Here is a 22,300-nt window from a genome sequence, read left to right on the forward strand (position 1 = left end):
GTTAGGTTGACTTTTCACAGTTTCATTTCACTCAGTCTCATAATAAGTGCCAAATAAATAAATTTTCCTATAGACAAATAATTCCTACTTGTAGCCTATTACATGTTCTATTTTATATGTTATTGTGTTGTCTGCTACCACCACTGGTATATGTGAGAAGTACAGCTAGGTTTTAAAATTATAGTTTCAAATTTACATTCTGAATGAGGTTTCCTTTTTTATTAAAAGAAAAACTGCTTTGATTTTCTTTATATTCCTTACTCCACTCTTACTATATTGTAGACATTAGCAACATGAGCTAAAAAGAATTTCACTAAAACTAAGATCTTAAACATTCAATAAAACTAGGAAAAGTGTTAATAGAAGAGGATAAACTTTAATGGCTTGAAAAATGGTATACCTTTTCTCCTTTTTGTTCATAAAAGGAAAACTGAAAGGCTTCATACTTTAATAAATATACACTACAGTCATCTCTCCATTATCCTTGGATATATTATTACTTTTGCATTGTATTTATAGCAAACCTTTCCGATTTCACAATTAGTACTTGCTTTGTTGGCAGCTCAGCATTTCTATGCATTTTTAATTTGCATGCAGCCTGAAGCTCAGTCTTCCAACTTTGAACTCACCCCAACTTCAGGGAAGGTTTGAAAGACAGCTTTACCGAAGGGACTGTATTCCCAGTGGAGAGTGAGTTACAAGACAATGCTGAGTTTAAGGGGTCTAATTTGGGAAACTAGATAGCTCCCCAGCTGTACCAGTGATGGCTCTTGATAGTGTGGGGTGATTTCCCTACTATAATAATATTAACCCATTTTTAAGTACATAATAAAACTCATACAGAAGCTGCATCTGTGTGTTTTAAAATTTTTTCCTGATATTTTAGTAGACATGTTCCCTGATATGAATAACTGAAAGTTAAGTATTGCAAAAAAAGTTTTAAAATTCTAATACCTCAGTCCTGTTGTCAGGGAATAAGTCCTATTGCCTTCTCAGTAACTTTATGATATTTGAGTGTTTTTACAAACTACACAACTCTTTTGGAGTAGGAATTGGTATATTTTATGTCTGTTTTCTTCATGGAAATTTGATTGGGAGCTAGCCCTATAATGCTGTCTTCACCACGACCTATATGGGAAAATATGTAACCATCTCTATTTTAGTAATGCCAAAGTCCTCTTAATTATTTATCCTGTGTAGTATTGAGGAACACAGTTTGTGACAGCACTATCCTCAAACCTACTAAGGTCATGTCAAGAGGCCTTATAAAACTGAAAACAAATAGAGGAAAAATTGTGCCATTCAGATAGAATTTTGCAATTATCAGATCTCTTTCTTTCCAGCTTAATTATTAAGCTTCAAGTGGCTTTTTTTCAGTTCTAAACATTCAAGCAGTTTTGAGTGTGATAATATGTTTTGTATCTTCAAAAGGATTAGGAGCATTTAGGAGCTTCTGGAAAGAGCAGAAAATATAATTTGACCTAGAACATGCTTTTATATATAAAATTAAAGCCTATAGAATGATTTCAGAAGTATGTTGTTACATTTCATAATTTGAAAAATTTATTAATCGACTTTTGGACTACTGATACGCTCAATTAGATACTAATTCTTACAGTGATATCAGGTTTTATTTTTAATTTGTTACCATATATAACACATATTCTGATAGGCATTTTATTTTTTTCTCATTCAATGCCTAAATTATAAAGAAAATAGTCCATATTTTGAAGAATAGAAGTTGCAGGGCTGATCAAATAGAGGTGGGTCATTTATCCCAGTTTTCTGTCTGGGAAAATTCCAAGAGTATACTCCATATGTACAGAGCTAGATTTTTTAAGTGGTTATTTGTCTAGTTGGTATACAATAAGTTTGTCTGCTTGGATTTGTAATATAGTTTAACAGTTAAGGAAAATTAAATTTTTTTTTAATTCAGTGTGCAACCTACTTCTTTTGGGTCCCCGCCCCCCCCCCCAGTTCACTTTACTATCTTGTTAAGATCAACAAACTTTCCTAATTTAGTCTACTTTAATTCCTTAGATTCATCAGTTTTCTTTCACATTAATAACTGCTTTGGACAACGTTTAGTATTTCTAAATCAAATTGGCCTTGTTGTAGAAGAAGCAAAATAGAAAGGATGGGGTATTATTGTTATAAATATTCTGAGTGTGTGCACTTTGAGTGAAGTGGAGAATTTGCAATGTTGTCAGTCAGTATTGTCCTCTGCAGTCTTTGATCCTGGCCCTCAATGTGAATGTTCTATACACTTTGAACCCAGAGATGAGCCAAAAGAATGTTTGACTACAAAATGTGTGACTAAATAATATTGAAATTCTCTAAATGGGCTAGAGACCAGCTATACTAAGAATGCATTTCTCATTTATATGACCTATGTGTATGTCCATATCATACAGGACTTACTGCCTGAAAGACCTCAGTTCTATCTTGAGTCATCTCTAGTTGGTAGATGGGCTTGAAAAGATGTTTGTTGGCCTTTCCATCTTCATTTGCAAATGCGTGCTGTTAGTACCAGAGGCAAATTTGAGTTCATGACAAACTGAACATAAGCTTTTTTTTTTTTTTTTTTTTTTTTTTTTTTTTTTGTAAAGGCTGTAGACGTTAGTATCTGTGGATGTTTGGGACACTAATCAATGTTAGAATAGAAAGGAAGTTCCTAGTAGATAAGAGGGGTCCTTTTAGGTTACCCACAAACAACAGAGCTACAGAACTAGTCTACCAAGAGCAATTCACCAAGTTTACTTTCCTTAAGTTTCATTGTATCCATACTGACTTTTGCAATGCCTTATGAATTAGAAGCAACAGGAAAAGCATTACTGACCCCTTCTAGTTTATATCTTATGGAATAACAGATAATGAGTATTATTTCAGTTAGATGAAAAAAAGGAATCTTCTCTTTGCTCTTCTGCTACAATTCAACCATCATAATTTCACCTTAGAGAATTTCCTTGTGATTGTGATGGATGTGATATAATAAACATGTTGAAAAATTCTAAGGCTATCAAAATACTGAATTCATGATAGGTAATTAATACTGGAGTGCATCTGCATGGGTGCTGAGGTGTCTGTGTTTGCATTAGGTCTATGTGTTCTGTGCTCTGAGCGATGTTGTCATAGTGCTGTGTGTAAACTGTGCTGTGTCAGGAATTGGGGGATTGGATGGGCTCTCTAATGTGGATACTATTTATGTTAAATTGTAAATGATGATGTAGTATGGGATACTGTGATATTTTAAGTGATCATTGCCTTTTCTGCTGTACAATATGACCCTTCTCATCTCTCTCATTCATTTTGCATGCCTCTGCTCACTTCTGTACAGCCACAGTTGAGGCTATTGAGGCTGAAAAAGGTACGATCAGAGTCCTTGCGCTGGGCAGAGATCTGTGGTGTGTGGGTGGGCATCAGAGAATGTCCTGTGGGTGTGTTTTACTCCTAGTTTGCACAGCCCAAGGTGAATCAGACTCACTGACTCATTGAGTTTGATAGTCACATTCCTCTTTTTTTTTTTCTTTTCTTTGTGTGTGTGTTTTTTTTTTTTGTTTTTTTTTTTGTTTTTTTAAATCACAAGGACCAATTTCCACAGTGACAATCTGGTTTTTCCCTTTTCTAGTATATTGTGCAACCAGCATTGACTTGTTCCTGAATTCTTTAGAGTGCAGCATGTTATGCTATAATATTGTAGCATTTGAGGTTGCAAAGAAAGCTCTGTTCCACATTTTGCATGATTCTGTGCTATTCAGATCATTTTTTTCCTAAGTGAAACCCCCTCTAGGTATAGGTTTGAGTTAGTTTTTACTCATTTTCAGTAATTTACCTGAGACTGCAGGAGCTGTCACTATGATTTTTATTTTTATTTATTTATTTATTTATTTATTTATTTATTTATTTATTTATTTACTTTTTGCTGTTTGGCCTAGTGTTTGCTGATAATATTATACTCATGTACATCATATGTTGGTTTGATGTTACACATTATTTAATGCTTTACTGCCCAACCATTTATTTGGTTCACTTGCACAGACTCAGAATTCCAAAGATTGCACATGTTAAAACAACCAGATTATAACCAGTAGTATGGAAATCTTTTGTATGCACATTTTAATAGTGGAAAATGCATCATTCCAGATGAAGTAAATGAGAAATTACAACAATTGGAGGAGGATTGCTATTTACTTTGATTTGGGTTTCCAAAGAACATGCAGTGAATTATGGAAATAATGCATTGAACATGCATTGAATTAAGGAAAACATTTCCTGAAATCTGAAACTATGAATACGTTTTGCTATCAGCCAAACACAGACCTAACTCCTGGAGGCATTTCCCACCTTTTTCATTTCATTCTGGTGGTGATGGGGTGATGATACCTTGACCTCCAAGATAGTTCTGATCTGCTAAATTTTAACTTAACTTTACTTACCTCTTTCTCCTCCCAAGCTCTTGGTACAGATTTGTATGTCAAGGATAACCTTGTTTAGCCTCCTCACTTGCCCCTACTCTTGTTGCTGCCTTACTGTGATAGTCACTGGTGATTTTAGGGTCTGAGGTAGGAGATAATTGGTATAATAGAAGTCAGACTGAGACCCTGAGACCATTGCCTGTTTGTTAATTTTGGGGTCAGAGGAGAGTTACTTTTGTGCGTTCTTTTATAAAGGCTATGCTAACACTATGAAGCGATCATGTTTATATTCAGGTTTAAACATTTCACATTTTAAGGGGAAGTCTGGAATGGGGATAAGATTCAGTTAAAGTAAGACTTAAATGTTGCTACATACAGCTAATTTCTTTCTTCTTAAAAATCATTAATTATGTTTTTGAAATCTCAGAAATGTTTTTCAATTACTGACTTATCAAATTTGCATTTTGTTAAGCAATACGAGGATTCTCTCCACCACATAGAATCTGCAGTTTTGAAGAGGCAAAGGGTTTGGATAGGATCAATGAGAGAATGCCACCCCGGAAAGATGCTGTACAGCAAGATGGTTTCAATTCTCTGAACACCGCACATGCCACTGAGAACCACGGGACTGGCAACCATAGTGCCCAGTGACCCACGGCTTCCCAGGGACTCTCACATCTCGGGCCCCAAATGGACAGATCACCCCCAGGATCTGGAGGGGTCGGCCAAGCTGACTGTAAATGTCACAGTCCCTCTGGAGAAACCATTGTGCTTTTGAGACCCCAGCCCCCTTCCTGGATGGAGGCTTGAGGGCCCTGGGACATGCTGTACTATCTGATAAGATTGGGTCATCGCTGCCAAGGTGGAGAGCAGTGAGCAAGGGGCTTGGGGCAATTTCCAGTGGAGGGCAACTACACCTCCATTTATGCTTGTGGTTCACACATTTAAGTTTACAAATGAGATTTCTTTTCCCCTCAGTAGAATTAGATTTTGTTTTTTAACCATGACTTCAAATGCAATCCTAAGAGCTAATGTGGACTTTTTTTTCTCATGAAATGTCTTTAAAGGATGAATTAGCATGGTCTTAAAATACATTTCTGAGGTTGCTAAGCTGTATTTTGAATTATGGGCAAAATGCTGAGAAACCCAGTTGGCATTTAAACAAAATGCTGACCTCAGGTCTATAGTTCTTAAATGTGGCTAATTCTGTAATATAGTCTTGGTATTTTTCAATTATGAATGCATAACCTATTTCTAGGCAGACTCTCTTACTTGAACACAAATCCAAAAACTAATTTAGAATCTTTTTTGCCCAGATCTTTTGAAATTTACACCCCAGAGATTTAAGAAAACCTCTAAATTTCAAAATTATGAAGAATTACAGAATTACTCATTTAAGGTACTTTAAAAGAAGTTTGTACATTGTCAACGTAAATTTTACTTCAAATCATGTCTGTAAAACTTGACGTATTTTGTGTATGCATGTTTTCATTTTGCAAATATTTAATATATAGACCTATGATGTACAGGTACGACATGTATAGGTTACCTAGATGTTATGAGAAATTTTAGTTTATTGTGAGTACTCAAGTTGCTTAAATAGCCACCAGGGTGATTTGCTGCTGGCTTTCTATCATTTTTATGTTTTGATGCAAAGGAAATTTTAAAAATGTTCTGGAAGTGTTTTTGATTAAGCAATGCAGCATAGAAGCAATGGTTCTGTTCAATCATTCAGATGTTAGTGGAAGCATAAAAGTCAAGATTGCATGTTGAACATTTTCCTTTGATAGTTACAGAACTGCTTGGTTAAACTAAATGGAACCATGTGCTAATTTTTCACAATTATTGACCTGTATTGATTGCCACTGTAGTTTGATATTTCCCTTTACTTTGGTGGCCTGCTTCCCTCATGCCCTGGAATACAACTCAGAGCTCCAGGCAGCGGAACCATCTATTGTTTTGTTTGCCAGAAAGTGCACCCTGTATGGTCTCCTGTCTAAGTTGGAAATATTATGCATGTGCAGGACTATTCGAGTATTTTATAAACAGTAGCACACAATAAATTCCATGCATGGGCCGCTGCTCCTATCTCTGTGTTGGGTTTTATTTGGAAGATGTAGTCTGATTTGACCTCGTGCAAATCAGAAAATTCTGTTAACAGAACTGGTATATAGCCTTCAGAGAAGATTATCTCGTGGATAGTTCATGATAATTTGATGAATTAAATTCTTATCTTCATAAATTTTGCTTTTTTTTTTTTTTAACTTTGGTTACATTTGTCTTACATGAGCATTAGTAATTGAGCACTAGAGGACTTTGGGTGCCTATTATAGGCCTTCTAAATCTAATATTTAAAATCACTATTTCACTTGACTTTTCATTGAAAGAAAATGTTATTATCTAGAATTTTGTTACAGTTGTATTGGGAACTTATTGGGTATTTTAACAGTAAGAAAAAGGATATTCATGATACTGCATTTTCTTGCCATCATATTCCTTCTTTGCCATAATCAAAATAGTATGGAATTTTGCAAATTGAGGGAAATTAGGATATTGCTCAACATTTTATAATGTAATCATATGGTAACCTTATTACAGTTTTCAACAATAAATATGATACACATTAGAAAGCATTAATTTAAATTGAAGTGTGTATACTTGCCTAATTTCAGGTAACAAACAGAACTCAAATTGATGATTATTACAGCTTCTAGTTGCTGTATTATCAACTTAACACACATACCAGTCCATGAGCTACCCTTAAAGTTGCTATGCACTGCATACCTTAAAGGTTCTTCTTGATGTTACTGTTTTTATGAAAACTGTGCATCTCTAAATTAAGAGCTTAACTAGAATATCAGGTACCAGGAACTCTGCCCTTAGATTCATCACTGGGGGGAATCATGGGTAAACGTAAAACATCATTAGCAAACTAGAATTATGGGTTGATAGTAAAAATTAAAAAGAGGAAGAAAGTAAGAGAAAGGAACAAAATTCAGAAAAAGTGGTATATGTTAAGAGTGGTAGAAAAATCACCCAGTGCCTCACCTACCACTTTGTACCTGTTGAATAGGAACCTCTTTCTAGTCTTTCTTCAGAACTATGAACCATAGAAGTATTTTTTAAGGTTTCACAGTGAACCATGAAAGCATTTTTAAGGCTTTTTAAAAAATGTAACTCATGGGGCACTGGGTATCTCAGTCAGTTAAGCCTCCAACTTTGGCTCAGATCACGATGTCATGGTTTGTGAGTTTGAGCTACGCAGTGGGCTCTGTGCTGACAGTGTGGAGCCTGCTTGTGATTCTCTCTCCTTCCCTCTGTCTCTGCCTTTCCCTCCACTTTCTATCATAAAATAAAAATAAATAAAAAAATAAATGTAATTCATGATGAAAGCAAACTGAAAAGTTCAGATCTTTCTAAATTGTAAATTTAAATGTCTGCCAGAGCTAGTAGCTATGATGGTAAAATATAAATTAATATTCAATATCAGTTTTTTCTTTATTTTATATTCCTTTATAGTCAAAGATGACACTCCTGAGTTAGAAAAGACCATCTCTCAGGGTGCCTGGGTGGCTTGGTTAAGCGTCCAACTTTGGCTCAGGTCATGATCTCATGTTTTGTGAGTTCGAGCCCCACGTGGGACTCTGTTGCTGACAGCTCAGAGCCTGGAACCTGCCTCGGATTCTGTATCTCCCTCTCTCTCTGCTCACACTCTGTCTCTGTCTCTCTCTGTCTCTCTCTGTCTCTCTCTCAAAAATAAATAAACATTAAAAAAATTAAAAGAAAAGACCACCTCTCACTTCTCGTGCCTTCTGTTGTTCAGCTAATATTAACAGAACTCATAACCTTTAAATGTTCTGCCAGTTGATTTGAAATAGACCTGAAACATTTGCTTAAAATGAATTACTCCCATTTTACTCAGGATTTTTGCCTATTGCAACTGATTTTCTTTTGTCCACGGCTGTTCTGAATAATGTCATGTAATTGCATCCTTAACACTTTTCTTCCACCTTACCTGCTTTTAGTTTGCTTCCTATAGTCTGGAGTTCCTTAAGAATCCATTTTCAGGGTGTCTGGGTGGCTCAGTCGGTTGAGCGTCCAGCTTGGCTCTGGTCATGATCTCATGGTTCGTGGGTTCAAGCCCCACATCGGGCTCTGTGCTAACAGTTCAGAGCCTGGAGCCTGCTTCAGATTCTGTCTCCCTGGTCTGTCTCTGCCCTTCCCCTACTTGTGCTGTCTGTCTCTCAAAAATAAAGTTAAAAAAAATTTTTTTTAAGGAATCCATTCTCTGCATCTGTTCATGTATAGATTTTTGATTTACCACATTCCAGGACCTTCCTGCAAGTTGTTCTGTTCCCCAGTTTGATGATCACAGAGGCAGGTAAGTGACATATAGCTGGGGCCAGATATAAGCAGAAAGTTAGGTCTTGCAGTCATATAGGACCATTGTCCTAATAACTTACGATAGACTCTGGAGCTTGGTAAGTGAAAAGGAGCTAGGAATGCATAATTAAATCCCTTGGATCAGTATTCATTATAGGAAGGAATGAGAAGATGTTTGAATTGATTCTTTTATATTTTCTGTTCCTAGAAGTAGAATGCATTTTTAGTAATATTTTGATTTTGCTTATTTTATTCCTCTTCTTATTCACTCTTTTGAAATAAATGGAGTGTGCCTGATATGACATTCACTCAAAGTACCTTGCTTTCCTTTCAGAGAAAGTGAATTTTACAAATTAATTTTGTTTCCCCTACAATTGATTTTCTTCTATACCATTAAATGACCATTTCTGTTCTTCTTTCTTGGGTATTACATTTGTACTTAATATACAAATTAAGTATATTAATCATTGTGTTTGAGCAGTGTTGTTAGGCTAAAAGGGACTTTGGGCTTGGGGTAACTCTTCCTGGGTCTGGATTAACATCCAGAACTCTAGGAGTTCCCACTGCTCTGAGCTAGTGCCTCCCTTTCCAACCAACTAATGACTTCTGAACTAATCCTAGGTGTTTTTTGTTTGTTATTGTTTGTTTGTTTTTCTGCCACTGTGGACTAAGAGCATAAATGCTGCCTTAGTAAGAGAGGTTAAAGAAGCAGTAGGTTTCATCTTTCCTTAGCCTGACTGGCCTTTGGTGAGTTTGGGTGTGTTGACAGAATAAATACTGAACCATCTTGGCAGACAAGGAAGATCAGAAAGAGAGAAGTCCATGGGCAGGGGGCCAGGTCCCTCCTTGCCTCGTTAGGGAGAATTCAGTGTTGTCTGTCTGGTTGGCAGGGTATACCTAATCACAGAGACGCAGCATTTCAGCAGTTTGCAAAGGAAAGTGATACGAAGGGACAGCTGCAAGTCAGCCACAGCTTAGATCTGAGGAGATCAAGCATTCACTTCACTTGGAAGAAAGAGAGAAGGAAGGAAGCCTAGGGCTTAGCAGGGTAAGTTCCTTTCCCTTCAAATCATCTGCTTGCTTAGTTTATAGTTGAGTAAAACATTTATCACCCCAAGGAGTGTTAGCACTGATTAAGCATCTGAATGTGCTTAATAATAGTGTTCCTAATGGATTCCTCCTTTTCGCTTTCTCTTTCCTAACTCCTTTTGAGGATCCCCAATGACTAGCATCACTCTCCCCTTTCCCTGCCTCCCCAAAGATGTTTTGTGTTTGCTGGTGAATTACAGAAAATTACATAGGTCTTCCTGGTCTGGAGATAGCGAGAAGATACTGTGGTAGGTGAAACTTGAGGCTTTTGGTGGTGAGGGAGAAGGATGGGAGACCTGGTCTGGGAATAGGCTAATATTTAGGGAATTTGGAGATGAAGGATAATAGTTTTTCTAGACCGTCCAGTTCATGTCTCCTTTTTAGTCCTTGGTGTTGGTGTTTTCTCTTTTATATATGGAGAATAAATTAGAGCCCAAGCCACTGGGGGCAGCTAGAAAAAAGGTGATTCCTTGCTAGGTGACATAGACTCTGATCTCTAGAAAATTCTGAAAGCTCATTATATGTAATTCTTTCCAACTTCTCCCTTGTCCTCTATGTTTTTTTGCCTTTGTTTCTCTCAGTCCCGTCCCTCCCCTCAAACTTGGAGGATCCTGGGACTCTGTGCAGAAAAGTTAGAACCAAGGAAGCTGTGTCTGGGCCTGGGGTACACAAACTCAGACATGAGCTTCATGTAGATGCAAATGCAAGGACCTGGCTTCTCATTCCCACCTTCTTACCTTCCTGCCAGAAATTTAGTTAGTTTGTATCATGAGCCCATTCTAGACATAGAGGAAACTCTCAGGGATTTCATCGCCCCACTCCTCCTCAAACTGTGATTCCTTCACTTCCCAGTGAGTTCAGCCAACTTCTAGAGAGCCAAGAGTTAGTCTTCCTTTCAAGAAGGACCTCTTTGGAAAGGCAGATAAGTGAGGCAATACATTTCTTGTCTTAATTGGCTTCCATTGCAGAAGACTTTTAGTTGAACATCAGGAATATATATTTATTAATCCTGGGATTTAAGACCCTTGACTTATATCAGAACAAAGATAATTTTTCTCCATACCTGTAAAGAAAAGATGAATCCATTCTTTCAAGGTTCAAGAAGGTGTTTTCTTGCCTGAGGAGGCTGGGTAGGTAGAGCAGATGAATGCTTCTAAAGTTGGAATGATTCTGGAAATGTGATGAGAATGTGTGGTGATTAAAAGTGGAGGGAAGATTCAGGTCACTTGTTGGAAATGGGGTACTCAGGTGTGAAGGCATCCTTTAGTAAAGGGACCCTTAAATCTTAAAATAATCTACCACCTTCAGGTCTAATTTCTTCTGTATTAGTGAGAATGTAGAATGCAGATGAGCTTAGCTATCTGTTCTTTGGACTCTGAAAACATCCATTTATCTGTGGTATGAGGGGAGAGATTACACAGGTGGAATGAAAGGAGGGGAAAGAAAGTACAAAAGAAAATACAAATTAGTTCCCTCATTAACTGAGGACAGCAGTTTGCAAAAAGCCGTGTCATAAGGTAATAGCTTTTCTTTTTTTTAAGTTTCAATTTTAATTCCAGTTAGTTACAATGTTATGTTAGTTTCAGGTGTACAGATAATAGATTTTAGTGGATGATTCTGGGAGGTTTTTGTTTGTTCTGCCACCTACACTTCATCTGAATGATGATTCTAGAGTTTTTTTCCTAACAGATCTGGTCCAGAAGGATTAAATGTCAGACTATTTTTGTAACAAAACATGATCCCTGATTTGAACTTTAAAAGTTACCTTATTCATAGTAAAACCAACCACTGTCAGCCTTTTTATCCTCTGCCATTTCCCTGTCCCTGGAGGCAGTTAATTGGAAAGTTAATATTTAGATTCTCAATCTCTACAGGTACCTTTCTTTTTTATTTTTCAATTGAGATGAAATTCACAACATAAATTAATCCTTTTAAAGTGAGCAATTAAATGGCATGTCCTACATTCACATGGTTGTGCAACCACCACCTCTATCTGGTTCCAAAACATTTTCATCATCCCAAAAGAAAACCTCATAACCAGGGGTGCCTGGTGGCTCAGTTGGGTAAGTGTCTGACTCTTGGTTTTGGCTCAGGTCATGACCTTACAGTTCCATGGGTTCGAACCCCAAGTTGGGCTCTGCACTGACAGAGCCTGCTTGGGATTCTCTCTCTCCCTCTCTCTGTCCCTCCCCTACTTGAGTGCATGCTCTCTTATGCTCTCTTATGCTCTCTCTCTTTTTCAAAATAAATAAACTTAAAAAAAAAAAAAAGGAAACCCCATAACCATTTAGCAGGTACTCCCCATTCCTCTTCCACCCAGTCCCTGGCAACCAGGAGTTGATTTCTGTCTGTGGGTTTAACTTTCCTCGATATTTCATATAAATGAAGTCATATAACGTGACCTTTTGACTTCTTTCAGTTAGCATAATGCTTTTGAGGTTCATCCACATTGTAGCATATTATCAGTACTTCATTTCTTTTTATGGTGTCATATCTAAGAAATTGCCAAATCCATATTATGACCTTTTCCCTTTGTGTTCTTCTAAGACTTTATAGTTTTAGTTCTTAATGTTTATGTTGTTATAGTCAAACTCAAATCATTCGATTTCATTAATTTCTAGAGTGTTCCCATCTACATTTCTTTTTTTTTTTTTTTTTAACGCTTATTTATTTTTGAGACAGAGAGAGACAGAGCATGAACGGGGGAGGGGCAGAGAGAGAGGGAGACACAGAATCGGAAACAGGCTCCAGGCTCTGAGCCATCTGCCCAGAGCCCGACGTGGGGCTCAAACTCACGGACCGCGAGATCGTGACCTGAGCTGAAGTCGGACGCTTAACCGACTGAGCCACCCAGGCGCCCCCCCATCTACATTTCTATGCTCATGCTCTTCTCTGTGCTAAGAATTCCTTTTTTTATCTCATGTATTCAAAGAATTACCATCGTTCATGGTCTATTTTGACTGCTACCTGCTTTACAAAGTCTTCCTACAGCTAACCAACTAAAGAGACTCTTCTGATTTCCCACTAGTGCTTTAGTTTCACTTACAGTATTTATATACTGCCTTATGTTATGATTTACATTTGATCCCTCTACAGGACATCTAGATGTTGAGTATATTTTTCATATTTGTTTCCATTATTTTATGAGTGATTATATATGTTTAGCAATAAATATTTGTTGAGTGAATGCATGTTTTTATTTTTCCCAATATAGTTCCTTTTGTTTACTCAACAATTGTAGAAGGAATGGGAGAAGACAAGCCAAGAAAGGAGAATATCACAGAGTTCCTGCTAGGTAGTGGGTGGGTGCGGGATCAGTTCTACTTCAAAACTCGCCTCTTTAGGAAATTTTCTTCATAATTTTTTATAACTTGCTTTGACTATATAACTCTTAGCATTGTGATGCTGATTTTGTGTTGCGTTTAATTTCTTCCTCTGGGTCTATTGCTTACAACTGTGATGGTAGGTTTTCTAAAATGAATGTTTTATTTCCCCAACTAAGTGAAATTGACTAATCCTCCAATTAGCTGGTAGTTTTGGACAACCAAAACTTTTGTTTGCTTTTTTCTCTCTTTTGATTTTTTTTTCTCTCTTTTTGAAATCAAGAGTCAGACACTTACCCAACTGAGCCACCAGGCACCTCTGGTTATGAGGTTTTCTTTTGGGATGATGAAAATGTTTTGGAACTAGATAGAGGTGGTGGTTGCACAACCATGTGAATGTAGGACATGCCATATAATTGCTCACTTTAAAAGGATTTTTGATTTTTTAAAAGGATTATATGAATAATATATAAATATATTCTAACTATTCAAGAGTCAAATATCACAGATAGGTCTAAAGTTCCTTTTGATTAACCCAGTTCCTGTCCCATTACTTCTTTCTGTCCTCAGTGTTAATCACTGTTATTGGTTTTACATGAGACCTGCCAGACCTTTTCCTGTGCATTTCCTTACATATGTATTTAAATTTTATGTAAAACTTAATATGTAACACATATATGTATAATTATGTTCATATATAATTATTTCCCTGCTGTTTTTTTATAATCGCCTATGGTGATCAATAATCAGTAGATACCAAATAAGTCTTACAGATACCTAGGTCTGAGAGACTAGAATGAGAAGTGAAAGGTCAAACATATGAAAACACATCATATGTGACCAACTTGCAAAGTTTCATTCCATATCTGTTCTGTGTATAGTCCCCAGGTATCAGTGGACAGCCATGGCTCCAAGATCTCGGCAGCGAAGGCACAAGAAACCCCCTTCATCAGTGGCTCCCATGGTTGTGACCCCATCCACAGTTGTGACCCCTGTGCCTCTGACCCTCTCAAAACCTGACCCTAGCATTGATGCGCTTGGCTTCTTCTCCTTGGAAAATAATGTTCCTGGCCTATCTCAGCTAATCCTTCAAAAGCTAAGCATGAAAAGCTATGAAGAATACAAGTGAGTGACTCGCTCTATGGAAGAATAATATCTCTAGTAGAAGTGATTTTAGAAGGCAAAGAGGGAGTATAGCTTGGAGAATATGGGGCATTTACAATGAGGGAGTCTCTCATCCTGACTTTTGTAAGTTTTATTAGTATAGAAGAAATATAATTTGCTTATGTGAGAAATAGTGGGAGTAGATGGAAATATATTGGAGGCAAGGTACAGGTCATGAAAGATTTTGGAGATAACTCTTTTTCCTATTGCCACTTATTCACCATGCCATTTCTGCAGGTTGGTGCTAGATGGGGGTGCTTCTGTATCAGGCTTTGGATTTCGATGCCCTCAAGAAATGTTCCAGAAGATGGAGGACACATTCCGATTCTGTGCTCACTGTAGAGCTCTCCCTAGTGGTCTTTCAGACTCCAAGGTCTTGCGGCAGTGCAAAAGGTGACTCGTTGGGGGCTAAATGGGGAGTCATCCAGAAATGATCCTATTCTAAGACTTCCTTGCAGGAGGAAAGGTCTAAGAGTTTTCAAAATAACTTAAGGCCCACTCATTTTGTGTGATCCAGGCCACAGAAAGATTAGAAAAGGATTGGGCTCCTTCTTATTTTGGGTATTATGGGGAGGTCAGACAGATTATGGTACAATAGTCCCCTCCCCCCCACCTGCAGTTTGCTTTCTGTGGTTTCACTTATCCATGGTCAACCATGGTCTGGGAGCAGATGATCCTCCTCTGACTATTGTCAAAAAGTCTATAGTAGTGTAATGCTGTGTTGCAGTGCTTATGTCATTCATCTCACTTCATCTCATCATGTAGGCATTTTATCATCTCACATTATCACAAGAAGAAGGGTGAGTACAATACAGTAAGATCTTTTGAGAGAGAGACCACTTTCATATAACATTATAGTATATTATAATTGTCTTATTGTTAATCTCTTACTGTGCCTAATTTATAAATTTTATCATAGATATGTATGTATGTATGTATGTATGTATGTATGTATAGGAGGAAACAGTATATACAGGGTTTAGTTCATCCGTGAGTTCAGTATCCATTGGGGATCTTGGAACATATTCCCTTTGGATAAGGGGGGACGACTGTATAATCTTCTTTACCTCCCTCCTCTTCAGTACTCAAGGTATAAGATCATTATCTCTTCTGGGGAGTTGAGCCATACCTGTGATAATAGGGCAGCTGCAAACTCCTGTTATTTATTTTTTCTGTAAGTGATGTAAAAAGTGAGTTGTTCCAGATATAGACTGAGGTGTCACTCTAACCCAAGAGAATAATTACATTCCTAGCCTCTCATGCCTCCCCTCCCAAATATAATCTCCAAATTTAGTGCATCAGTTGTCACTCCTCTCCTTACCTTCCTTATCCAGTGATCTTTCTTCCTAGGTGCAGGAATATCAGTTCCCTTCCCCTGACATACCTTTGAGGTATAGGAACATCTGTTTCTGGGGCTCATTCTTTCAGGTGCAGAAATGTCTATTACTGTGGTCCAGAGTGCCAGAGGTCAGACTGGCCAGCACACAGGAAGGTTTGTCAAGAGCTGCGTCTTGTAGCTGTGGACCGTCTCATGGAATGGCTCCTAGTCACAGGTGAAGTGATAGTGTTGGAGAACTCTGACATAGTGGTCATAATTGGTTGTATTTGGAGAGAGAGATGAAAGCATGTTGTTAGAAGGAAAAAATGAGAAACTGAGTGGGGCACTCCTGGTCACAAGTTGGGAGAGTACACTTGGAAAGAATATTGAAGCCAGGAAAGGATTATGTCATTCTTATTTCTTCTTTCCTACAGGTGCTTTTGTCCTACCTTCAGGGCCTTGGCCATGCCTGGCTGAAACTGTACAGAGCTGGGATACCTGGTTTTCTATGCGGCATTTACAGCTAGATGCTACACTGGATGCTGTGCTAGGTAGTCATGCCATGACCACCCTGTGGGCCAGCGTAGGACGGCCAAGGCCAGACCCAGATGTCTTGCAGGGCTCTTTGAAGCGGCTGCTGACAGATGCCCTCTCACGACCCTTGACACTGGGCCTTGGGCTTCGGGCCTTGGGGATAAATGTTGGGAAGATTGGGGGAAGCACAGTGCATGTGGTTGGTGCTTCCCACGTGGAGACATTCCTCACTCGCCCCGAGGACTATGATGAGCTTGGCTACATGTTTCCTGGACACCTTGGCCTCCGTGTGATCATGGTGGGTATAGACGTATCTGCTGGCTTTACACAGAACCCCTCAACTCCCATCCTGGAACCTGGCACAGTTCAGCTCAGTGGCCATAGAGGCCTCTATCATGACTTCTGGGAGGAGGAGGTAGAGACTGGGCGGATAGCCCATCCAGATTTGGTGGTGACATTCCATCCAGGTAAGAATCATTTAGGGGAATACTGGGTGGCTTTTCTGGGAATTTTTTATCCTGACTCTTGTATTTTCTATATTTGGAATCCCATTCATTTGGTCAGGTTAAACACAATATGATGACAACTTTGGTTGATCATTAGCCATTTGTGCTATGCCCGGGTTCAGAATTTTCCACTGAAGAACCTGGGGTAGATGATGATGGTAAATGAGCATTGGAGGTGAGCAAGGTGAGGAGAAGGGTGAACACAATTTAAAAAAAAAAAAAAAAAAAGTATCTTGCTTAGGCCCTACTTCAGCCTTTCCCCTCTCTATATCCATTTCTATTTTTGTTGTTTTTTCCATAGGTTTCCATGCTTCCCCAGACTTAATGGAGGCCTGGCTGCCCACCCTCTTGCTACTTCGTGATTATGAGATCCCTACATTGATCACTGTTTACAGGTTTCAACTTCCTCCTATTTTTGATATATCCCTGACTCACTCAACACCTCTCTTTAAATTTTTGTTAATGTTTATTATTCATTTTTGACACAGAGAGAGAGACAGAGCGTGGGGGGGGGGGGGGCAGAGAGAGAGGGAGACACAGAGTCCGAAGCAGGCTCCAGGCTCTGAGCTCTGAGCTGTCAGCACAGAGTCCGATGTGGGGCTTGAATTCACGAACCGTGAGATCATGACCTGAGCGAAAGTCAGATGCTTAACTGACTGAGCCACCCAGGCGCCCCTCAACACCTCTCTTTATATAGATGAGCTCATTTCTCTCCCCTTTGCTCATCTTCTATCTTCTGGTGAGGATTTTCTTCCTTTCCACACTTGGCTTTCTAATCCCCTTAGAACCAAGTCCTATGCTAGTTAATCAGGTGATTAGTGAGACATTTGGTAGGAAGGGATATCCCCTCGCCTAAACCAGCCTTAGGTAATTTTGGGGATTAATGAGTACAGAAGCATCAAGTTCTGAGAAATTTCTCTCCTATGTTTCTCATAATTAGCACAGCATTTTATTATTATTATTATTTTTTTTATCTGTCTCCCATAGCCATCAGGAATTGGCAGCCTCATTACAGATTCTGGTGGACTTGGATACAAACATCACCGCCTATGGAGCTAACCCTTTTGCATCCCTCAAACCTGAACAGGCCTATTCCAACCCCAACAAGCAGCCAGTATACTGCAATGCCTATTATATCATCTTTCTTGGAAGTTCCTGCCAGTTGGATAGGAGGCAACTGGAAGAAAAAGTAGATGGTGGAGTTTAAATAGCTGACCCAGATCCTGACTGGATTTCTAGAAAATGGGGAGGTTGTAATGAAATTACTCTGCTGATGTCAGGTTGTTGCTGACTTTGAAATCCACTATGTCCTAAACCTCATTCACTTGTCCAGGTAAAGATTCTCAGCTGAATGGGAGTTCTGTGTGATGTGACTCATTTCTAAGAGGTTAGCCATAAATAGCTTCTAGAGACAGGATTCTAGATTTAATACATGGCAAGAGGCCCTGGTATGTCTTTCCAGCCTAGAATTCCTAATAGTTTCCTTTGTGAGAAAGTTTTACCTTGAATCAGATGGTGTAAAGGAGAAGAATGGCACCTTATTCTTTTGGAAAAGACTTTCTTGTTATCCAGAAATCTTGGCTAAAAAATGGAGAGGTGTTAACGACTTGAAGGGGTACACGAATGGGCAAGTCAGAGAAGCGGTTGGGAACGTGGGAGAAGTTGTGAGGATTGGTATGTTGTTCTATTTCCTGGCTTTTTCTAGATAAATATCTTATTTTCTTCTTTTCTATTGGGCTCTTCTCACCCTAGAGTAGCTTTTTGCTTGGTGTTATATTTAAATATCCCAGGGTATCTCAGGCTTTAGTTGAATGTACTGGAGTTATTTGTTATTACCTAGTCTATACCATAATAAACTCAGTTTGGGGCTTCTTGTTGTATCCTTTTTCCTATTCACTGGCAAGTATTACTTGTCTACTCACAATACCTCAAGACTTGAGGTTTCTCTTTTGCCAAAAGAGTTGTTAACACCAGCTCTCTGGGCCTGCTACTCTGCCACTTCCCATCTCATGCCATCCTTCTCTTATCATTCTCAAGATGAGGATTTTCCTTAAATATTCATTCCTACGACCTTGCCATGACCTCAGCCTCCCACCCCCAGCCCTAACACATGCATATACATTCTTATTGCCCACTCTGCGAGGGGTAATATTAGAATTCACATATTCATTCACAGTATGAAGTTAGTACCTACCGTGTGAAAGGTGCTGCATTACAGCTTTGGAGAGATACAAAGGTGAATGAGAGATGGACCTTATTTTTAACCTAGGAAGGGAAGTAATACATATACATAGATAATCTCTATTATAAGATGTGATATGGAATAAGAACCATGAGAGAGGCCTGTACTCCTAAGGTAATAGAGTGAAAAGAGAGATCACTAAGTGAATAATGAAGCTCTTGTGAAGTAGAATTTTATTAAACAAATGGAGGGCAGGTCATTTCAGATGGAAGGAACAACAGGAATAAGAGTTAAGCAGAAAAGAATAGGAGATATTTTAGGGTACATTGGGGGATTAGTATAAATTTAGTCTGGAAGGTATATTGAGACCAGATTATAGAAGGAGCATAGCTTACTGGTCAGTTTTAGATTTACATAGATCTGAGTATGAATCCTGGAGCAACTACCAAATATGTTTGTGTCTGTGGGAAAGCTAAACTTCTCTAAGTTTCCTTAATTTCCTCATCTGTAAAATTGGGATGATGCCTAGTATTAAGTTACATTAAGAGTTAAATGAAAATGTTTACAAAATTGGAAGACTCACACATTCCAATTGCAAAATTCTACAAAGCAATAGTAATCAAGACAGTGTAGTACTGGCCTAGGATAGATATATGGATCAATGAAATAGAATTGAGAAGCAAGAAATTCTTAACATTTATGATCAGTTGATTTTTGACAAGAGTGACAAAACAATCCAATGGGAAAAGAACAGACTTTTTAACAGACAGTGCTGGAACAACTGGATTCCACATGCAGAAGAATGAAGTTGGACGCCCCCTCCACACACACACAACATAAAAAAATTAACTCAAATTGTATCAAAGATATAAATCACTAAAACTGTACAATTCTTAGAAAAAAACATAGGGGTAAATCTTAATGAAGTTGGATTGGGCAATGGTTTCTTAAATATGACACCAAACGTATAACCGACCAAAATAAAAATAGATAAATTGGACTTTATTAAAATTAAAAACTAGTGAAAAAGGCACCATCAAAAAAAGTGTAAAGAATGGGAGAAAATATTCATAAATCATATATCTGATAATGGACTAATATCCAGAATATATATAAAGGTTACAACTCAATAAAAGAACAAATAACCCAATTAAAAAATGGGCAGGGGCACCTAGGTGGCTCAGTGGGTTAAATGTCTGACTTTGGCTCAGGTCATGATCTCACGGTTCATGAGTTTGAGCCCTGCTTTGGGCTCTCTGCTATCAGCGTGGAGCCTGCTTTGGGTCCTCAGTCTCCCTCTCTTTCTGCCCCTCCCCTGCCTCTCTCTCTTTCTTTCTCTCTCTCTCCCCCTCCCTCAAAAATTAAAAAAAAAAATGGACAAATGATCCAAATAAATATTTCTCCAAAGAATATATACAAATGATCTGTAAACACATGAAAATATGCTTAACATGTTTAGTTATCAGGAAATACAAGTCAAAACCATAATGAAATGGCACTTTATCCACTAGAATGGCAGTAATAAAAAAGAAAAATAACAAGTATTGTGATGTAGAGAAATTGTAACCCTTATACACTTATGGTGGGGATACAAAATGGTGCAGCTATTTTGGAAAACAGTCTGGCAGTAACTTCCCAAGAAGTTAAATTTTGAGTTACCATTTGATCCTGTAATTCTGCTCCTTGGTATGTACCCATGAGAAATGAAACCATGTATACAAACTGCCATAGCAGCATTATTCATAATAGCCAAAAGATAAAAATCCAAATGTCCATCAATTTATGAATGGGTAAATAAAATGTGTGTCCATGTAATGAAATGTTTGGGCTTAGAAAGGAATGAAGTACTTATTCATGCTACAATGTAGATGAACCTTGAAAACATGTTCATTGATGTTCATGTTAAGTGAAAGTCACAAAGACCATATGGTATATGAGTGCATTTATAAGAAATGTCTAGAGTAGTCAAATCTATGAAGACAAAGTAGATTACTGGCAGCATACAGATGAGCAGGATGAGGGTATCGGGGTAATGGCTAAAAGGTATGGATTTTATTTTGCGGGTGATATAAATGTTCTAAAATTGATTGTGGTGATGGTACAGCTCTGCGAATATATTAGAAACCATTGAATTGGACACTTTACATGAGCGAATTATATCTCCATAAAGCTGTTACCAAAAGCATTTTTTTAATCTTAGAGAATATAAAAAATTTGCTAAGTGCTTAACACAATGCCCTAGCACATGGTTCATACTTAATAAATGGTAGCCATTGTTGAATCCATACCACTTTAATTTTACACAGTAACAAACAGATTGAGTTAGCAATACTGTATGAGTACTGATTTGACAAGGAAAAACCAGTTGGATACATCATGAGAGGAGATAATGCAGGTGCCACTGAGGTGATAGTAGGCATGGAAAGGAAGAGGTAATTTCTAACAAGTAAATAGTGACATTTTATAGATAAAGCATGAAAGTAAAATCTATAGGGTTTGGTTACTGATGGTGATGGATGAAGTGTGTTATATCTATCAGAATCACCTCAGGAGACAGAAACCACATAGTAATAAATGAGACAAAAATTTCCAACTTACTAGCTGGGGTGATAGTGCATAAAAGTCTAAATGCCTAGCTTCATGCTAAATGCTGAGAAATCTAAAATGGCTTCTGCCCTTAGAGTGTTTACAGTTTAATAGAAGACTGACATAAACAAGAGCAATATAATAGAGTTGTATTTTCTAACTCAGCAAATGAAATGAAAAAAAATTGCATTTTTAAAAGTTTATTTACTTTGAGAAAGTGAGCAAGCAAGTGTGCATGCTAGCAGGGGAGGGACAGAGAGCAAGGGAGAGAGAGAGAGAATTCTAGAGAGAGAGAGAATTCAGCAGACTCCATGCTGGTCAGAGTGAGCCTGGCACGGTGCTTGATTGCATGAAGGGTGAGATCATGACCTGAGCTGAAATCAAGAGTTGGACGTTCAACCAACTGAGCCTCCCAGGAGCCTCCCAAATTTGCATTTTTAAAATTGTATTGAAAATCCCTTAGAATAGCACTACATTGGATTCTGCCACATCCTCATCTCAGCAGGTCTATCAGAGCCATTTTTGCCTCTAGTATTGGACATTAATCTCTGCTTATTTGATCACCAGATCAAATGTTGGCTTGGGTTTGGAGAGCCCTGTTGTAGTCAAATATTTATTGAACATTTATTACTAGACTCTAGAGATATTCCTATTCTCAATGAGCTTACATTCTAGTAGTAGGGAGGGCAAACGATAGACATACAAAATTTCAGATTCTTTTAAGTGATACAAAGAAAATATAATAGTGTGTAACTGATGGTGGTGTTGGTGGCAACGGTGACTACTAATGCCACAACGTT

General features: G+C 38.0%; 2 protein-coding genes across 8 annotated transcripts in view; both read left to right on the forward strand.

Moving 5' to 3' along the window:
• Positions 1-6,503, forward strand: part of PPP3CB (protein phosphatase 3 catalytic subunit beta) — a 59,041-nt gene extending 52,538 nt beyond the window's left edge. For 4 of the 7 annotated variants that reach the window (XM_060642417.2, XM_078434409.1, XM_060642418.2 and 1 more), the window contains 2 exons: positions 3,338-3,367; positions 4,888-6,503. In XM_060642417.2, coding sequence (XP_060498400.1) covers positions 3,338-3,367; positions 4,888-5,066 — 209 coding nt within the window. In that variant the 3' untranslated portion in view covers positions 5,067-6,503. The remainder of the gene's footprint in view (positions 1-3,337; positions 3,368-4,887) is intronic. The other 3 variants (XM_078434411.2, XM_060642421.2, XM_060642422.2) reach the window with 1 other exon arrangement.
• Positions 6,504-6,629: 126 nt separating this feature from the next.
• Positions 6,630-18,608, forward strand: MSS51 (MSS51 mitochondrial translational activator). The gene is made up of 7 exons (XM_078434412.2): positions 6,630-9,846; positions 14,092-14,335; positions 14,612-14,767; positions 15,803-15,927; positions 16,127-16,693; positions 17,034-17,127; positions 17,720-18,608. Exons 2-7 carry the CDS (start codon positions 14,115-14,117, stop codon positions 17,937-17,939), a joined length of 1,383 nt encoding a protein of 460 aa, XP_078290538.1. The 5' UTR covers positions 6,630-9,846; positions 14,092-14,114; the 3' UTR covers positions 17,940-18,608.
• Positions 18,609-22,300: the final 3,692 nt, after the last annotated feature.

The sequence above is a fragment of the Panthera onca genome, chromosome D2 (genome assembly GCF_046562875.1).
Source record: "Panthera onca isolate mPanOnc1 chromosome D2, mPanOnc1 haplotype 2, whole genome shotgun sequence".
NCBI lineage: Eukaryota > Metazoa > Chordata > Mammalia > Carnivora > Felidae > Panthera > Panthera onca.